This window comes from Symphalangus syndactylus, chromosome 14 (assembly GCF_028878055.3).
Source record: "Symphalangus syndactylus isolate Jambi chromosome 14, NHGRI_mSymSyn1-v2.1_pri, whole genome shotgun sequence".
NCBI lineage: Eukaryota > Metazoa > Chordata > Mammalia > Primates > Hylobatidae > Symphalangus > Symphalangus syndactylus.
Window position 1 is genome coordinate 15,518,646 of NC_072436.2, and position 17,082 is coordinate 15,535,727.

The 17,082-nt window shown below is 55.6% G+C and overlaps 1 protein-coding gene across 6 annotated transcripts; it reads right to left on the bottom strand.

Annotated features, from left to right (window-relative positions):
- Positions 1-12,342: 12,342 nt before the first annotated feature.
- On the bottom strand, positions 12,343-17,082 carry ACTG1 (actin gamma 1). Of its 6 annotated transcripts, XM_063617370.1 has the most exons (7): positions 16,805-17,036; positions 14,603-14,731; positions 14,274-14,513; positions 13,562-14,000; positions 13,300-13,481; positions 12,851-13,206; positions 12,343-12,703 (listed from the first exon to the last, which is right to left on the bottom strand). In XM_063617370.1, exons 2-6 carry the CDS (start codon positions 14,723-14,725, stop codon positions 13,063-13,065), a joined length of 1,128 nt encoding a protein of 375 aa, XP_063473440.1. In that variant the 5' UTR covers positions 14,726-14,731; positions 16,805-17,036; the 3' UTR covers positions 12,343-12,703; positions 12,851-13,062. The 6 variants fall into 6 exon arrangements, with proteins under 6 accessions (XP_063473440.1, XP_063473439.1, XP_063473441.1 ...); XM_063617369.1 differs by having other exon boundaries at positions 12,343-13,206; positions 16,800-17,082; XM_063617371.1 differs by having other exon boundaries at positions 12,343-13,206; positions 16,805-16,871.

A 17,082-nucleotide genomic window follows, 5' to 3' on the forward strand; every position in this document is an offset into this window, starting at 1 on the left:
GACGGGGTGGTGGCCGGGTAGAGGCGCTCCTCACATCCCAGACGGGGCAGCCGGGCAGAGGCACTCCTCACTTCCCAGACGATGGGCGGCCAGGCAGAGACGCTCCCCACCCCCCTGACGGGGCGGCGGCTGGGCAGAGGCTGCAATCCCAGCACCCTGGGAGGCCAAGGCAGGCGGCTGGGAGACGGAGGCTGCAGCGAGCCAAGACCACGCCACTGCACTCCAGCCCGGGCAACACCGAGCACTGAGTGAGCGAGACCCCGTCTGCAGTCCCAGCACCTCGGGAGGCCGAGGCGGGCAGACCACTGAAGGTCAGGAGCTGGAAACCAGCCTGGCCAACATGGCAAAACCGTGCCTCCAGCCAAAGGAGAAAAACCAGGGAGGGGTGGTGGCGCGCGCCCGCAATCCCAGGCAGGCTGCAGGCCGAGGCAGGAGAATCACGGTAGCCGGAGGCAGGGAGTCTGAAGCGAGGCGAGCACACTCCAGCCTGGGCAACAGAGGGAAGAAAAGAAAGAAAAAGAAAGAGAGGAAGGAAGGGAGGCAGGCGAGCGGGCGGGCGGGTGGGCAGGCAGACAGGCAGGCAGGCAATTCTCCTGCCTTAGCCTCCCAAGTAGCTGGTATCACAGGTGCGCATCACCATACTCGGCTAATGTTTGTATTTTTAGTGGAGATAGTGTTCCACCGTGTTGGCCAGGCTGGTCTTGAACTCCTGAACTCAAGTGATCTGCCCATCTCGGCCTCCCAAAGTGTTGGGATTACAGGCATGAGCCACTGCACCTGGCCAGGTCGTGAGTTTTTTTAGTACCATAAAATTATTATCTATTAAAGAAAAAATACAGCACCAAAATTATTATCTATTAAAGAAAAAACTGAATTGATATTATTAAAATTTAAAACTTTTGGGCCGGGCATAGCAGCTCACATCTGTATTCCCAGCACTTTGGGAGGCTGACATGGGTGGATCACTTGAGGTCAAGAGTTTGAGACCAGCCTGGCCAATATGGTGAAACCCCATCTCTAATTTAAAAAAATACAAAAAGTAGCCGGGTGTGGTGGTGCACAGCCTGTAGTCCCAGCTACTTGGGAAGTTGAGGCAGGAGAATTGCTTGAACCCAGGAGGCGGAGGTTGCAGTGAGCTGAGATCACGCCACTGCACTCCAGCCTGGCTGACAAGTGAAACTCCGTCTCAAAAAAAAAAAGAAAAAGAGCATGGAAATTCCAACACACTCTGCACCACAGGTCTGCCTTGAAGACAGTGCGTTAAGTGAAATAGGCCAGTCACAAAAGAACAAATCCTGTACAGTTCCACATGTAGGAGGGACCTAGAGCACCTAAATTCATACAGACAGAAAATGAAATGGTGGCTGGGGGCTGGGTGGAGAAGGAGTTGTTTGATGGGTATAGCTTTTTGGTTTTGCAAGATGAAAGTTCTGGAGATTTTGGCTGAACAACAGTGCAGATGCTCAGTGCCCAACTGTATGCTCAAAAGTGGATGGCCAGGAGCAGGGGCTCACTCCTGTAGTCCCAGCACTTTGGGAGGCGGAAGTGGGCAGATCACCTGAGGTCAGGAGTTCGAGACCAGCCTGGCCAACATAGTGAAACTCTGTCTCTACTAAAAGTACAAAATTGGCCGGGCGTGGTGGTGCGTGCCTGTAATCCCAGCTACCTGGGAGGCTAAGGCAGGAGAATCGCTTGAATCCGGGAGGTGGAGGTTGTGGTTAGCTGAGATAGGCCACTGCACTCCAGCCTGGGTGACAGAGCGAGACACCGTCAAAAAAAAAAAAAGCGCCGGGTATGGTGGCACGTGCCTGTAGTTCCAGCTATTCAGGAGGCTGAGGTGAGAGGATCACTTGAGCTTGGGAGGTTGAGGCTGCAGTGAGCTGTGATCTTGCCACTGCACTCCAGGCTGGGCGACAGAGTAAGATCCCGTCTCAAAATTTAAAACAATTTCAAAGAAGGAAAGGAAGCTATGCCTGTTGCGTACAAGCAGGATCTCCTCGCGGCTCGGCCTGCTCCAGCGACTCTGACCAGGGCCGGCCCAGGTGCCACAGTCACAGCCAGTGGCCCGCAGTTCTGAGGCCCCTGGCACCGCTGAGGCGTCCGTGGAGCTTCCTCACCAGCCCCATGCGTCCTGCCGGGGTGGCGGGGTCAGGGCCCACCCCTGGGCACCGGAGGCGTGGGCCTCACGGGCCGCGGATGGGAGCCCAGTGCATGGTGCTGGAGCCCTCGGGGGTCAGGGCGCGGCGAGCCTCTCGGCAGAGCCCGTGCGCTTTCCAGGGCGGAGGCGGTGAGCGGATGGACCAGGCGGTGCCGCAGCGACAGAGGGGGTTGAGATCGGGGCTTTCCCCTGCGCCCAGCTCGCAGCCTGACATGGGCCTCGCTCTGGGGAAACCAAGGCAGGGGCACGCGCTGGCGTGGCGCCAACGTCCTCTCTGCCGGCCCCGCCTCGCCCGGGAGAGCGCCCCGGCCCTGCTCCCCGCTCTACGGCCCCGGCCATCTGCGGCTCCTCTTGCTTCGCGCCGGCGCCGCGCTCTGTCCAGGCCCAGCCCCGCAGCTTCTCTGTGACCCCCGCCTGCCGCACCCCGGCTGGGGGCTTGTTAGCGCCGCGGAGCTGAGCTGGACGCGTCCAGGATCTGGGGAGGGAAGCGGCCCAGAGAGGGCAGGGCCTGGCCGGGCCTCCCCAGGCAGCCCTGCGGTCCTGCAGCCACGAGGGGAGGGGACGCCACAAATCCGGGTGCCGACCCCGGCCAGGAGAGTCGGGAAATGGGCGTTGGCTGGGACCCAGGCCAACTCTGATCCCGCGGGCCCTGTAGCCCCTCCAGCCCTCGGCCATGCAAAGTGGGGGTACCTCAGGATGAGCCCCGGGGTGGGACCCCAGCTCGGACAGACACCACCCCTCAGTCCCCTCACCCTCTGCCCCAGGAGAGAAGCTGGACGCTTGCCTGGGCCACCAGGTCCAGGCCACCCTAGGCAGTGAGGAGCAGCAGGGGGCCGTGGCGAGAGGAAAGGGAGGGCCTCTGTTGGGCCTGGGAGGAGGGGACCCCACTGCGGAGCCGCAGCTGGGGCATGCGTTGGCTTTCCTCTGAGCATCTGTCTGGGGAACCACCATGGGAGGACCAGAGCCCCTCGGGCACTGGTAGGGAAGCCAGGCTGCCAACAGCCCTGCCACCCTGGCTGCAGGTTCTGGAGCCTGGGACCCTCTAGGCTGAAGTTCTCCAAGTGAGTTGAGCCCAGGTATCCGTTTATCCTAGGTAGGCCTCCATGCTTGAAAGTCCCGGGCTCCTCTGGACCACCCGTCCTGCCAGGGGGCAGACAGGCCTCCTGTCCCTTCCTGTTTCCGTTCTGCTCCCTAAACTCCAAGCTAAGTATGTCCCTGGGCAGCTGCGTCTTAAGAGCCTGAAAGGCTGGACGGAGTCTGTTTGTTGGTTCAGAGGAATCTCAGCTATTTCCTGGGAGGCTCCATCTGAGCCTGGCAGGTCCTGGGTGAGGGGTGGGCGGCCCAGTGAGCAGGTCAGCCCTGTCCTCAGGGGCTTGCAGCACACCTGCCAGGGTGGCAATTATCCAAAAAATAGAAAACAAGTGCCACTGAGGATGTGAAGCAACTGGAACTCTCGTCCACTGCCGATGGGAATGCAAAATGAGGCAGCTGCTGTGGAAAACTGCTGGTTCCTCAGAAAGGTGCACAGAATGACCCTATGACCATCAGCCCATGCCAGCCACAGACCGCAGAGAACTGCAGGCAGGCTCTTGAACACATACTTCACAAGCAGAATGTAGTATAGACATATACTGCAGTATTTTTCAGCTTTAAAAAGGAAGGGCCAGGCACGGTGGCTCACGCCCGCAATCCCGACCGAGAGGCTGAGGCAGGTGGATCACTTGAGGTCAGGAGTTGGAGACCAGCCTGGCCAACATGGTGAAACCCTGGCTCTACTAAAAATACAAAAATTATCCAGATGTGGTGGTGGGCACCTGTAGTCCCAGCTACTCAGGAGGCTGAGGCAGGAGAATCACTTGAATCCAGGAGGCGGAGGTTGCAGTGAGCCGAGATCGTGCCACTGCACCGCAGCCTAGTGACAGAGCAAGACTCCGTCTCAAAAAAATAAAAGAAAATAGATGTAGTTTCAGTTTGGGAAGATGAAAGAATTCTGAAGATGTGGTGATAGAGGCACACCTTTGTGATGTAATGACTGTACACTTCAACACGATTAAAATGATAAATTTTGTGTTATGCATGTTTTACCACAATTAAAAAAAAATATTTTGGGGGCTGGGCGCGGTGGCTCACACCTGTAATCCTAGCACTTTGGGAGGCCGAGGAGGGTGGATCAACTGAGGTCAAGAGTTCAAGACCAGCATGGCCAACATTGTGAAACCCTGTCTCTACTAAAAATATAAAAATTAGCTGGGTGTGGTGGTGGACGCCTGTAATCCAAGCTACTTGGGAGGCTGAGGCAGGAGAATTGCTTGAACCCAGGAGGCAGAGGTTGCAGTGATCCAAGATTGCACCATTGCATTCTAGCCTGGGCAACAGAGCAAAAACTCTGTCTCAAAAAAAAAAAAAGAAATTTTTTTTTAATCTTGCATTGCAGGGAGGGAGATGGACAAGTAACAGAGGGTGGAAGTAGAGGAAGGCGTGCTTCCCGGGGGAGGACTGGGCTGTGTGGGGATGCTGCGGACAGCTGCACAGGTGGTGCACTGCACAATTCCAGGGGATGCCATTCACAAAGACTATGATGCTATATCATGTGGGAAGTATGCACCATGGCAGTCCTCTCTGGAGGGCACCCTGAGAAGGGCCGCCAGCAGGGAGCTGGACAGTATGGGGACACATCCTTTCCAGCAGGAAAGGATTCCAAACAACCACCAGCGGGCGGGCAGGCCAAGCATAGCTGAGGGAGCCATGGGAAGCCATGAGGGGCTCTGCGTATAGCAGGCAGGCCCAGCACTTGGCAGCTCACATGCTGCACAGAGGAAAACACCTGCCCACAGCTGTCTCTGGCTCTGATGTTTGGGACCCACCTCTAACCAAGCAAGGGTCCTGTAAGTCAGAAAATCTCTCAGTCCTCGGAGCCAGGATTTGCCAACATGAACCATTGAACTTCCCCCTTGGTCTCCATCCTCTATGAAAACATGAAAGGGGTTTGAAATTGCATCCAATAAACACAATGTCCATCTCCTGCCGGGGCAAGTTGGTCTGGGGAGAGGGATGCCGGTGGTGTGGACAGGCTCTGAATGCTGCAGGAAGGCTCTGCTTGGAGAGCCTTCTGCTCCCCTTGGAGAACATCCTCCACCTCTGCCTACCATCAGGACCCAGGGATCCTGGGGAAGGGGAGCCCTTTCAGGAGTGCCCTGAAGTTCCCCAGCATGTGTGACACTTCTCAGAGCAGGCATCCCTTCCAGAAGTTTCTGTCAACTAAGCTGAATGGCATTTAAGATATTGAAAACTTAGGCCAGGAGCGGTGGCTCACGCCCGTAATCCCAACACTTCAGGAGGCTGAGGCAGGCGGATCATGAGGTCAGGAGATCGAGACCATCCTGGCTAACACGGTGAAACCCCATCTCTAGAAAAATACAAAAAATTAGCCGGGCGTGGTGGCGGGCACCTGTAGTCCTAGCTACTCAGGTGGCTGAGGCAGGAGAATGGTGTGAACCTGGGAGGCAGAACTTTCAGTGAGCTGAGATCGTGCCCCTGCACTCCAGCCTGGGTGACAGAGCAAGACTCCATCTCAAAAAAAAAAGGAAGTATAGAATTAGAAAATCATTAACCAGGCATGCTGGTCCTAGCTACTAGGGAGGCTGAGGTGGGAGGATTGCTTGAGCCCATGAGGTCAAGGCTACAGTGAGCCCCTATTGCCACTTCACTCCAGCCAGGGTGACAGAGCAAGACTTTGGAAAGAAGAAAGAAAGAGAGAGAGAGGAAAGAAAGAAGGAAGGAAGGAAGGGAGAAAGAAAGAAGAAAGGGAGGGAGGGAGGGAAAGAAAAGAAAAGGCCAGGCGCAGTGCCTCACGCCTGTAATCTCAGCACTTTGGAAGGCCAAGGTGGGCAGATCACCTGAGGTCAGAAGTTCAAGACCAGCCTGGCCAACCAACATGGTGAAACCCTGGCTCTACAGAAAATACAAAAATAGCTGGGCATGGTGGCATGCACCTATAATCCCAGCTACTTGGGAAGCTGAGACAGGAGAATCGCTTGAACCCAGAAGATGGAGGTTACAGTGAGCCGAGATCACGCCACTGCATTCTAGTCTGGGCAACAAGAGCAAAACTCCATAAAAAAAAGAAAGAGGCCAGGCGCGGTGGCTCACGCCTGTAATCCCAGCACTTTGGGAGGCCGAGGCGGGTGGATCACGAGGTCAGGAGATCGAGATCATCCTGGCCAACACGGTGAAACCCCGTCTCTACTAAAAATACAAAAAAAAATTAGCCGGGCGTGGTGGCGGGCGCCTGTAGTCCCAGCTACTCGGGAGGCTGAGGCAGGAGAATGGGGTGAACCCGGGAGGCGGAGCTTGCAGTGAGCCGAGATCACACCACTGTGCTCCAGCCTGGGCGACAGAGTGAGATTCCGTCTCAAAAAAAAAAAAGGAAATTTAAGGCTGGGCATGGTGGCTCATACCTCCTGTAATCCCCACATTTTAGGAGGCTGAGGTGGGAGGATCTCTTGAGACCAGGAGCTTGAGACCAGCCTAAGCAACACAAGGAGACCGCATCTCTGCAGAAAGTTTAAAAATTATCTGAGCATGGTGGTGCGCGCCTGTGGTCCCAGCTACTCAAGAGGCTGAGGTGGGAGGATTGCTTGAGCCTAGGAAGTCGAGGCTGCAGTGAGCTGTGATTGTGCCACTGCACTCCAGCCTGGGCAACACAGCAAGACCTTGTCCCCCCAAAAAACAGACAAACAAAACAACGAAAAAAAATTTAAGACAACCAAGGAAATTAGATGATATTAAGTATTGATCAATAATTGGTGGGTAGGGGGCATGATACTGTGATTTTTTTTTCTTTTTTTGAGACAGAGTCTTGCTCTGTCACCCAGGCTGGAGTGCAGTGGCTCAGTCTCGGCTCACTGCAACCTCTGCCTCCCAGGTTCAAGCAATTCTCCTGCCTCAGCCTCCGGAGTAGCTGGGATTACAGGCACATGCCACCACGCCCGGCTAATTTTTGTATTTTTAGTAGAGATGGTTTTCACCATGTTGGCCAGGCTGGTCTTGAACTCCTGACCTCGTGATCCGCCCGTCTCGGCTTCCCAAAGTGGTGGGATTACAGGCATGAGCCACCGCACCCAGCTTGTGGTTGTTTTTTTAAAAAGAGTCCTAGGCTGGGTGCGGTGGCTCATGCCTATAATCCCAGCACTTTGGGAGGCCTAAGGAGGAGGATCATTGAGTCTAGGAGTTCAGCCTGGGCAACATAGTGAGATGCTGTCTCCAAAAAAAACACAAAAGCAAACAAACAAAAAGCCATGGAGGAGGCCAATCCCCAGCTGTGCTGAGCCAGGATCAGATTCTCTCAGCCCTTTTCAACAGCACCTGTCCTCCTCTGAGTCAATATATTGTTGCTGCCGGGTGCGGTGGCTCATGCCTGTAATCCCAGCACTTTGGGAGGCCGAGGTGGACGGATCACCTGAGGTTGGGAGTTCGAGACCAGACTGACCAACATGGAGAAACCCTGTCTCTACCGAAAATACAAAATTAGCTGGGCGTGGTGGTGCATGCCTGTAATCCCAGTTACTCGGGAGGCTGAGGCAGGAGAATTGCTTGAACCCACATGGCGGAGGTTGCACTGAGCTGAGATCTCATCATTGCCCTCCAGCCTGGGCAACAAGAGCGAAACTCCGTCTCAAAAAAAAAAAAAAAAAAAAAATTATCTATCTATCTATCTATCTATCTATCTATCTATCTATATATATATATATATCTTGCTAAACAAAACTGAATGAAAGCCTTCTCGTTAGCATCTCTTGTAATCTGGAAACACACACCGGGCTGACCTTGGGCCAGGTATGCGTTGGGCTGGGGGTCGCGCCCATGCTCCAGCAGCTGCTGCACTCCACAGAGCTCCCCTGAGGGCTGGCGTGGAGCCTGGTCTGGTCTGGAGCTGAAGGCATGACCTGGTCCTCACCAATCAAGAGCCTGCAACAGGGCTGGCTGCGGTGGAGTGGGCAGGGGACCCCGCCAAGGCTGGGGAGCGCTCCAAGCCTGGAAACAATTTGATCTGATTGGCTTTGCTGTTAGATGTCAGACTTGGAAAGTTGGGTCCTGCAGCTCACAGCTCACCTATCAGCTGCTTCTGCACAATCCTTCTTGGTTTTCTTATTTTATTCCTCCCCAACACACACTTCATTCTCCCTCCCATCCTATTCTCTCCCCATAGACACAAATCGTGTGCTTGCTACATGTCCTCAGACATGCATATAACCTAAAATATGTATTATGATAAAAAGAAATATGTAGACCGGGTACGGTGGCTCACGCATGTAATCCCAGCACTTTGAGAGGCCAAGGTGGGCAGATCACCTGAGGTCAGGAGTTCGAGACCAGTCTGACCAACGTGGAGAAACCCCATCTCTACTAAAAATACAAAATTAGCCAGGTGTGGTGGTGCATGCCTGTAATCCCAGTTATTCGGGAGGCTGAGGCAGGAGAATCGCTTGAACCCAGGTGGTGGAGGTTGCGGTAAACCGAGATCGCGCCATTGCACTCCAGTCTGGGCAACCAGAGCAACATTCCGTCTTAAAAAAGAAAAAAAAAAGAAAGAAAAAGAAATATGGAACATAAAAGTTACCATTTTAATCATTTAAAAGTGTATAGGCCAGGCGCAGTGGCTCACACCTGTAATCCCAGCAGTTTGGGAGGCCGAGGCAGGCAGATCACCTGAGGTCAGGAGATCAAGACCATTCCGGCCAATAAGGTGAAACCCCGTCTCTACTAAAAATACAAAAATTAGCCAGGTGTGGTGGCACACGCCTGTAGTCCCAGCTACTGGGGAGCCTGAGGCAGGAGAATCGCTTGAACCCAGGGGCCAGAGCTTGCAGTGAGCTGAGATCGCACCACTGCACTTCAGCCTGGCAACAGAGCAAGACTCTGTCTCAAAAAAAAGTGTACAATTGGCTGGGTGCGGTGGCTCATGCCTGTAATCCCAGCACTTTAGGAGGCCAAGGAGGGTGGATCACCTGAAGTCAGGAGTTCAAGACCAGCCTGGCCAACGTAGCGAAATTCCATTTGTATTAAAAATACAAAAATCAGCTGGGCATGGTGGCGAACACCTATAATCCCAGCTACTCAAGAAGCTGAGGCAGGAGAATTGCTTGAACCCAGGAGGCAGAGGTTGCAGTGAGCTGAGATTGTACCACTCCACTCCAGCCTGGATGACAGAGCCAGGATGGTCTCGTTCTCCTGACCTCGTGATCCACCTGCCTTGGCCTCCCAAAGTGCTGGGATTACAGGCGTGAGCCACTGTGCCCGGCAATTTTTTTTTTTTTTTTTTTTTGAGACAGGGTCTTGCTCTGTCATCCAGGCTGGAGTGCAGTGGCTCAATCACAGCTGACTGCAACCTCAATCTCCCCAGGTTCAAGTGATCCTCCCACCTCACCCTTCTGAGTAGCTGGGTTACTACAAGCGTGTGCCACCAAGCCAGGCTAATTTTTTGTATCTTTTGTAGTGGGATTTTGCCATGTTGCCCAGGCTGGTCTTGGACTCCTGGGCTCAAGTGATCTACCTGCCTAAGTCTCCCAAAGTGTTGGGATTACAGGTGTGAGCCATCATGCCCTCACTGTCATTTACTATCTTCCATTTTTTTTAATTTTTTGTGGCCATCTTACTGGATGTGAAATCTCACTGTTATTTTGATTTGCACTTCCCTAATGATCCCCTAGTGATGTTGGGTATCTTTCTCATCTCCCTGTTGGCCATTTGTATATCTGCTTGGGAGAAAATGACTATTCAAGTCCTTTGCCCATTTTTAAATTGGGTTTTGTTGATTTGTAGGGGTTCTTTACATACTGTGGATACTAGATCCTTATCAGACATACTTTTGTGGGGGGTTGGGGTTTTTTTGTTTGTTTTTGAGATAGGGTCTCACTGTGTCACCCAGGCTCACAGCAACCCAGTGGCTCGATCACAGCTCACTGCAGTCTCAAACCTCAAACTCCTATCAAGAGATCCTTTCTCCTCAGCCTCCTGAGTAGCTGGGACCACAGGCATGCACTACCATGCTCAGCTAATAAAAAAAAAAAATTGGGGCCAGGTATGGTGACTCACACCTGTAATCCCAGCACTTTGGGAGGCTAAGGCAGGCAGATCACGAGGTCAGGAGATCAAGACCATCCTGGCTAACACGGTGAAACCCCGTCTCTACTAAAAAATACAAAAAGATTAGCCAGGCGTGGTGGCGGGTGCTTGTAGTCCCAGCTGCTCGGGAGGCTGAGGCAGGAGAATGGCATGAACCCGGGAGGTGGAGCTTGCAGTGAGCCAAGATCATGCCATTGCACTCCAGCCTAGGTGACAGAGCGAGACTCCGCCTCAAAAAAAAAAAAAAAAAAAAAATTGGCTGGGCGCAGTGGCTCACGTCTGTAATCCCAGCACTTTGGGAGGCCAAGGCAGGCAAATCACCTGAGGTCAGGAGTTCGAGATCAGCCTGAGCAACATGGAGAAACCCCGCCTCTACTAAGAATACAAAATTAGCTGGGCTGGTGGCGCATGCCCGTAATCCCAGCTACTCGGGAAGCTGAGGCAAGAGAATTGCTCGAACCCAGGAGGCGGAGGTTGCAGTGAGCCAAGATCACGCCATTGGACTCCAGCCTGGGCAACAGAGGGAAACTCCATCTAAAAAAAAAAAAAAAAAAAAAATTGTAGAGATAAGGTCTTGCCAAGTTGCCCAGGCCGGTCTCAAACTCTTGGACTCAGATGATTCTTCCATCTCAGCCTTGCAAAGTGCTGGTATTACACAGTCTTTTGGATCTGTTTTTACTTATATAAATGGAGCTGTGAAATACAGCTCACTCTGTTCATAACCTTCATTCAACAGTGCTGCTGATACCCAGCTCTAGCTCGTCAGTGCCGCAGGTGCACATCTGCCACGTCACTTACCCACCGCCCTCACAAGTAGCTTGCATGTCCTGGTCTCTGAGGTTTCTCTAGGGTGTATGGGGCTTGGGAGCTGTAGAATGTACTCATCATCTCATTTTCGCTGGGAACCTGCACTGGGCAGTCCAGAAGAGCTGGAGCTTTCAACGCCTGGAGAGTGCGTGACTGTCCCTGGTCCCCATGCCCTGGCCAATGCTCAGTACTACCCATCTCCTGATTTCTGCTCATCTGATAGAAACTGGCATCTAATTTGTTTTAATGTGCATTTGCTGATGCCCAGTGTCCATGAGCATCTCATAGTTTGTCCTGTAAGTGCAATGCTTCACAGGACAAAGAGAATTTCTATCTTTTGCAGGTATCGGAGTCTCTGAGAAGTCATGCTGTGATGTGAGGTCACAGAACAAGGTAGGATGGGAGCCTGGAGCTCAGTAAGCTCCTTTTATCATGCCTGCCTCCACCCCAACCCCCAACCAGCTTGAGAGCTTCCTCTCCCCCATCCCCATATGGGAGGGGGAGCTAGGAAGCACCACTTCCTCTGCTTGAGTAAAATCTGCCTCCCAACAGCAGAAACAATCCCTTGACCCAACTTAACATGAAATAGTTCTTCCAAATCTGTTTTCAACTGGTGGAGATCTCCCTTCCCTGACCCAACCTCCAAATGACTTCTGCAGCTGTAAGCAGTTTAGAGGAGCTATGCACTGGACTCCCAACCCATCTACAGAGGTTCTCCCCTGGCATCTGTGGGGAGAAAAGCTTAAAGTACAAAGGGCGCTCACTAAGCCACTTGCACCAGGTAAGGCCGTCATTGGCAGATACTGAGTTCCAGGATTCAATAATCAGCCAACTCCATGACTACTGCGCTCTTGACACAATCTCATATCCCGTGTCCACCTGAGGGCTGAGGGGAAACTGCTAAGGCAGGCCCCCTGCTGGTTCAGGTGGTTTTTATTTTATGCCAAGTATTTGCCCAAGATGTCATCAAGTCATCTAGTTTTTCCCAAATAACGGAAAAAGCCATCTCAGGACTTCCCTCCCAGCCTGCTTATGATGCTGCTTCAGTTATATCCAACACCCAAACTCCCTAGGCTGCCTTGTTCTTGCACTTTCGGTTTGGAATACAACTGTTCAAATTATCGTAAGCCATTTTTACACCAGTCCACGAAGCCAAGCTGAGCATCACCCCCCCCCGCCCCCAAGACCACCCACTTCGAGGTGGGTCTGGTTTTCCCAGCCCACTTGCTGTTTCCCCAAACAGGAGCCAGTCATCGGTTACGCAGCACTTTTATTTTTCCTTACACAATGACGTGTTGCTGGGGCCTAATGTTCTCACATTAACAGTAGAAAACCAAAATTTGTTGTCATCTCTTTAAAGAATCGAGAATTGCATACAAAAAAACCTTACATAAATTAAAAGAATGAATACATTTACAGGTGTAAATGCAAACTGCTTCCAACTCAAGGCAAGTAACAGCCCACGGTGTTCTGGCAAAAGACATCAGCTAAGAAAGGAAACTGGGTCCTATGGCTTGGACTTTCCAAAGCTGACAGACCCGCAGGACAGAAACAACTGGTTCTTGCCAGCCTCTAGAGAAATCCCAGAACACTCAGCCCTGACACATTAATACCCTGCACAGATCAGAGGCTGCTGGCCACGCAGACTCACCAAGCCACAGACTTGTCTTCAACAAGCACGTTCTTACCTCAGCCACGAAGTGACCAAGCCGTATGTACTAAAGATTGAACTCAGATATGTACAGGGTGTTAAACAAATACCAAGGGGAACAGTTAACTTGAATACAAGGTGAAAATCAGCAACAAGTTCTACAATCCAGTGCTGATATCAGATACAAGCTTCAAGGACAATTTCTTTTCAAAGGCTTATTCCAGTTTCATGAGGCTAGCATGAGGTGTATGCATTTGCCAAGGGCAAATTTATACTTCTGAATTAACCCATGCAGCAAATGCTACGCATCTGCTCAGTCCATTTAGAAGCATTTGCGATGGACGATGGAAGGGCCTGACTCGTCGTACTCCTGCTTGCTAATCCACATCTGCTGGAAGGTGGACAGTGAGGCCAGGATGGAGCCGCCGATCCACACCGAGTACTTGCGCTCTGGGGGTGCAATGATCTGCCAAGACAGCCAGGCATGGCTTTAGCTCACACAGCGCCCCCCAGTCAGGACTCCCAAGCTGGGCAGAGGGCCAACCACCCCTCGACTCACCTTGATCTTCATGGTGCTGGGTGCCAGAGCGGTGATCTCCTTCTGCATCCTGTCGGCAATACCTGGGTACATGGTGGTGCCGCCGGACAACACCGTGTTGGCGTACAGGTCTTTGCGAATGTCCACGTCACACTTCATGATGGAGTTGAAGGTGGTCTCGTGGATGCCGCAAGATTCCATGCCTAGGGGACAAACCCCTCCCTTAGTGATGCTGTGTCGCCCAGAATGAAAAGAGCAGAAACCTTTAGCTCACAACACTTACCCAGGAAAGAAGGCTGGAACAGCGCCTCCGGACACCGGAACCGCTCATTGCCGATGGTGATAACCTGGCCGTCGGGCAGCTCATAGCTCTTCTCCAGCGAAGAGGAGGATGCGGCGGTGGCCATCTCCTGCTCAAAGTCCAGGGCGACGTAGCACAGCTTCTCCTTGATGTCGCGCACGATTTCCCGCTCGGCCGTGGTGGTGAAGCTGTAGCCTCGCTCGGTGAGGATCTTCATGAGGTAGTCGGTCAGGTCCCGGCCAGCCAGGTCCAGACGCAGGATGGCGTGGGGGAGGGCATAGCCCTCGTAGATGGGCACCGTGTGGGTGACCCCGTCTCCAGAGTCCATGACAATGCCAGTGGTGCGCCCAGAGGCGTAGAGGGACAGCACGGCCTGGATGGCCACATACATGGCCGGGGTGTTGAAGGTCTCAAACATAATCTGAGAAGGGACAAGGGGCGGCTTAGTCAGGGACACAGACCCACGGCCACCCCATGCTCACACGCCACAACATGCCGCATGCCAGTGTGATGTGTGGAGAAAAGAAAAGAACGCAGGCAGAAACCAAATGAGAAACCTGGAGGCTTCAGGGAAGAAATGCCGGGAGAGGAACAGAGCCTGGAACAGCGAAAGAAACACTTGAATGTCAAGAATCAAGCTGGGCAGAAAATGACTGGGGAAACGAGGGGAACACAGGCGTCGGCCGAGCCTCACCTGAGTCATCTTCTCTCTGTTGGCCTTGGGGTTCAGGGGGGCCTCGGTCAACAGCACTGGGTGCTCCTCCGGGGCCACGCGCAACTCGTTGTAGAAGGTGTGGTGCCAGATCTTCTCCATGTCGTCCCAGTTGGTGACGATGCCATGCTCGATGGGGTACTTCAGGGTCAGGATGCCGCGCTTGCTCTGGGCCTCGTCGCCCACGTAGGAGTCCTTCTGGCCCATGCCCACCATCACGCCCTGCAGCGGACGACCTGTCAGCCTCGCCGACGACAACGAACCCACCCCGCAACGCAGAACCCAGCAGCCCCGCGGCGCCGTCCACTCACCTGGTGTCGGGGGCGCCCGACGATGGAGGGAAACACGGCTCGGGGAGCGTCGTCCCCAGCAAAACCAGCTTTGCACATACCAGAACCATTGTCAATGACGAGCGCGGCGATTTCTTCTTCCATTGCGACCTGCCCGAAAAAGGATGGACTCAGGCGAGCGCGTCTCTGAGACAACACCCCCCCACCAAAGCCAACTAACGCCCTCCCGCGAAGGAGCAGGACCCCTACCCCAACCCCGGAGGCCGAAGCCTCCAAAACCGCAACCACCTAGAACCGGAGACCGGGCCTTTTACTTAACATCCACGGCTCGGAATTCTGCACTGCCCCCCGGGCCCCGCCCTGGACCCCCGGCGTCCGTCCAGCCCCGTCTGTCCGACCCAGCCCACCCCGCCTTTTGTTCCCGAGGAAGGCGCGGCAAGGTCTCGGCAGCTGGAAGAGGGGCCGGCCAGGGTCGGGGGGGTGCAGGCCTGAGACATGCAGCTCAGGCCCTGGCGCAGGGCGCTTACCGGTCGAGAGGTGGGACAACGGAGCGGAGGAAGAACACACTACGAGAACTGGCAGCGGCGACTGAGACCGACCGCGGCCTCCCCCGCCGTTATTTAAGCGAAAGCGGCGCGCCCGCGCGGCCCGGCGGCGCGCGCGGCCCCAGAACATGTCCATTTATGGCGATCTTTCCAAAAGCCGGGCGCCCATTGGCCCGCCCGTCAGGGACACGTGGGGACCCGGCCCGCCCCGCCCCCCAGCCCGCACCACCTCCCAACGGCCCCGCCCGCGCCACCCCCGCGCGCTCGCGACCCTTCGCGGGCCGGAGGGCGGGTCTGGGTTGGGGTGCTCTCCGGGGGTCGCCGGGAGGGCCGAAGGGCTGACGGGCCTGGTCCCTCCCCGAGACTGCCGCGCCGTGGGGAGGGCCCGGCTGCGCCCCGAAACTGCCTGACCCGGGGCGGGGCCGCGCCGGAGCTGGGGTGGGTCCCCGCGTCCCCGGCCACGCTGCGGGGCTTTGCTTCCTGGGACGTCCCCTGCAGCTTTTCCCCTCGGGCTCCACGAGGATCCCGGGCTCCGGTGCCGGGCTGAGGAAGGGGCGCGGCGGGGGTCCGTGACCCTCTGCGTCCTTGGGTGCCGGGGAGCTCTTAGGAGCCCTCACCTCGCCCTGGTCACCATAGGAAACAGCCCGCCCGTCTCCGAGCGCAGCTACCACCATGCAGGTCCCTCCACGGGGCGCCCTGCCCCGGATCTCCGTTGGTTTGAAGACCGAGGCCCCTTTCTACCGGACCCGACACATCCCTGCCCCTCAAATCACAGGCCCGATTGTCCCCAGGCGCGCGCTCCGCGTTAGGGCTACCCCGCCCCCTTATGTGCTGAGAAGGTGGTGTGGAGCGAGGCCTTTGTTTCATTCTGGTCACCTGTAGACATTATAGGGAAACTGAGGTAGTCAACGGGAACCCTGACTTTCTTGAAGGTCGGCTCCCCAGCCTCGGGCGGTCGGGGGGATGCCTTCCTCTGTTTACGATGCTAGTTAAGACCAGGGACCAGACACGGCGTGGGTTTAGCCTCAGGCTGGTCCGGGGTGCTCACTCCTCGCCAGGAGCGGCACCAGTGCTTTGGTTACATCCCGAGAGGCGCCCGGCACTACGGTTTCCTTGTGCGCTGCTGCAATTTTCAGGGTTGGAGCGCCGGCCGCGGAGGGGTGGCAGTGAGGCCGCGCAGTGAGGCGACGGATTCGCCCGAGATCGCAGGGCGTTCAGCTTGACTCGACAGGCTGGGGGGCGGGGCCGGGGTCCCCACGCGGAGTCCCGAGCCCTGCAAGGTTAGCTCGCGACCCCGTGTTTGGGAGTAAGAACAGTGAGTCAGGGCAAGGCGGCCGGCCCAGCTCACCTGCGGGCTGCAGTCACCCCGGACGCCGAGACCCGTGGCTAAGGCCCCCGTGTCCCAGGCCTCCCAGGGGTGCTGAGCCCCCCAGGCCCAGACTCTCCGGGGGCCCGGGCAAGGCTGTCAGGTGTGTTCCCTCCCGTGGCAAAGCCGGGGCTGGGCCTCCAACAAACCCACCCGGACTCGCGTCCCTGGGCAGAACCACACAGCCTGCTCCACCCCTGGGTGAGGACTTCCACTTGGGGGGGTCCCAAGATGCGACGTCACACACCGAGGGACACGGGGCGGGTGGGCAATAGCCACAGGCCCCTCCATCCTGCGTTCACCCCACCTTACGTTCTGCTCCGGGCCGGCTGGGGACCCTGCCCCTCCGGGCCTCCGGCCTCCTCCGAAACTCCTTTGTCTGGGAAGTGCGGGGAGGCGCCGGCCCCGGGCGCGCGTCCCCGTCCCCCACCCTTCCCCACGTTGCGGACCCGAGGCCGCCAGGGTTGTGGGGGGCGGGGCTGGCGCCTCGAGACCCCCGGGTTCCTCGCCACCCGTAGGGCCTGAGCCACGGGGAGGGGGCGCCGCCGCGGGCCGGGGGTGGAGAGCGACTTCCTCCTCCGCGGCCGCGT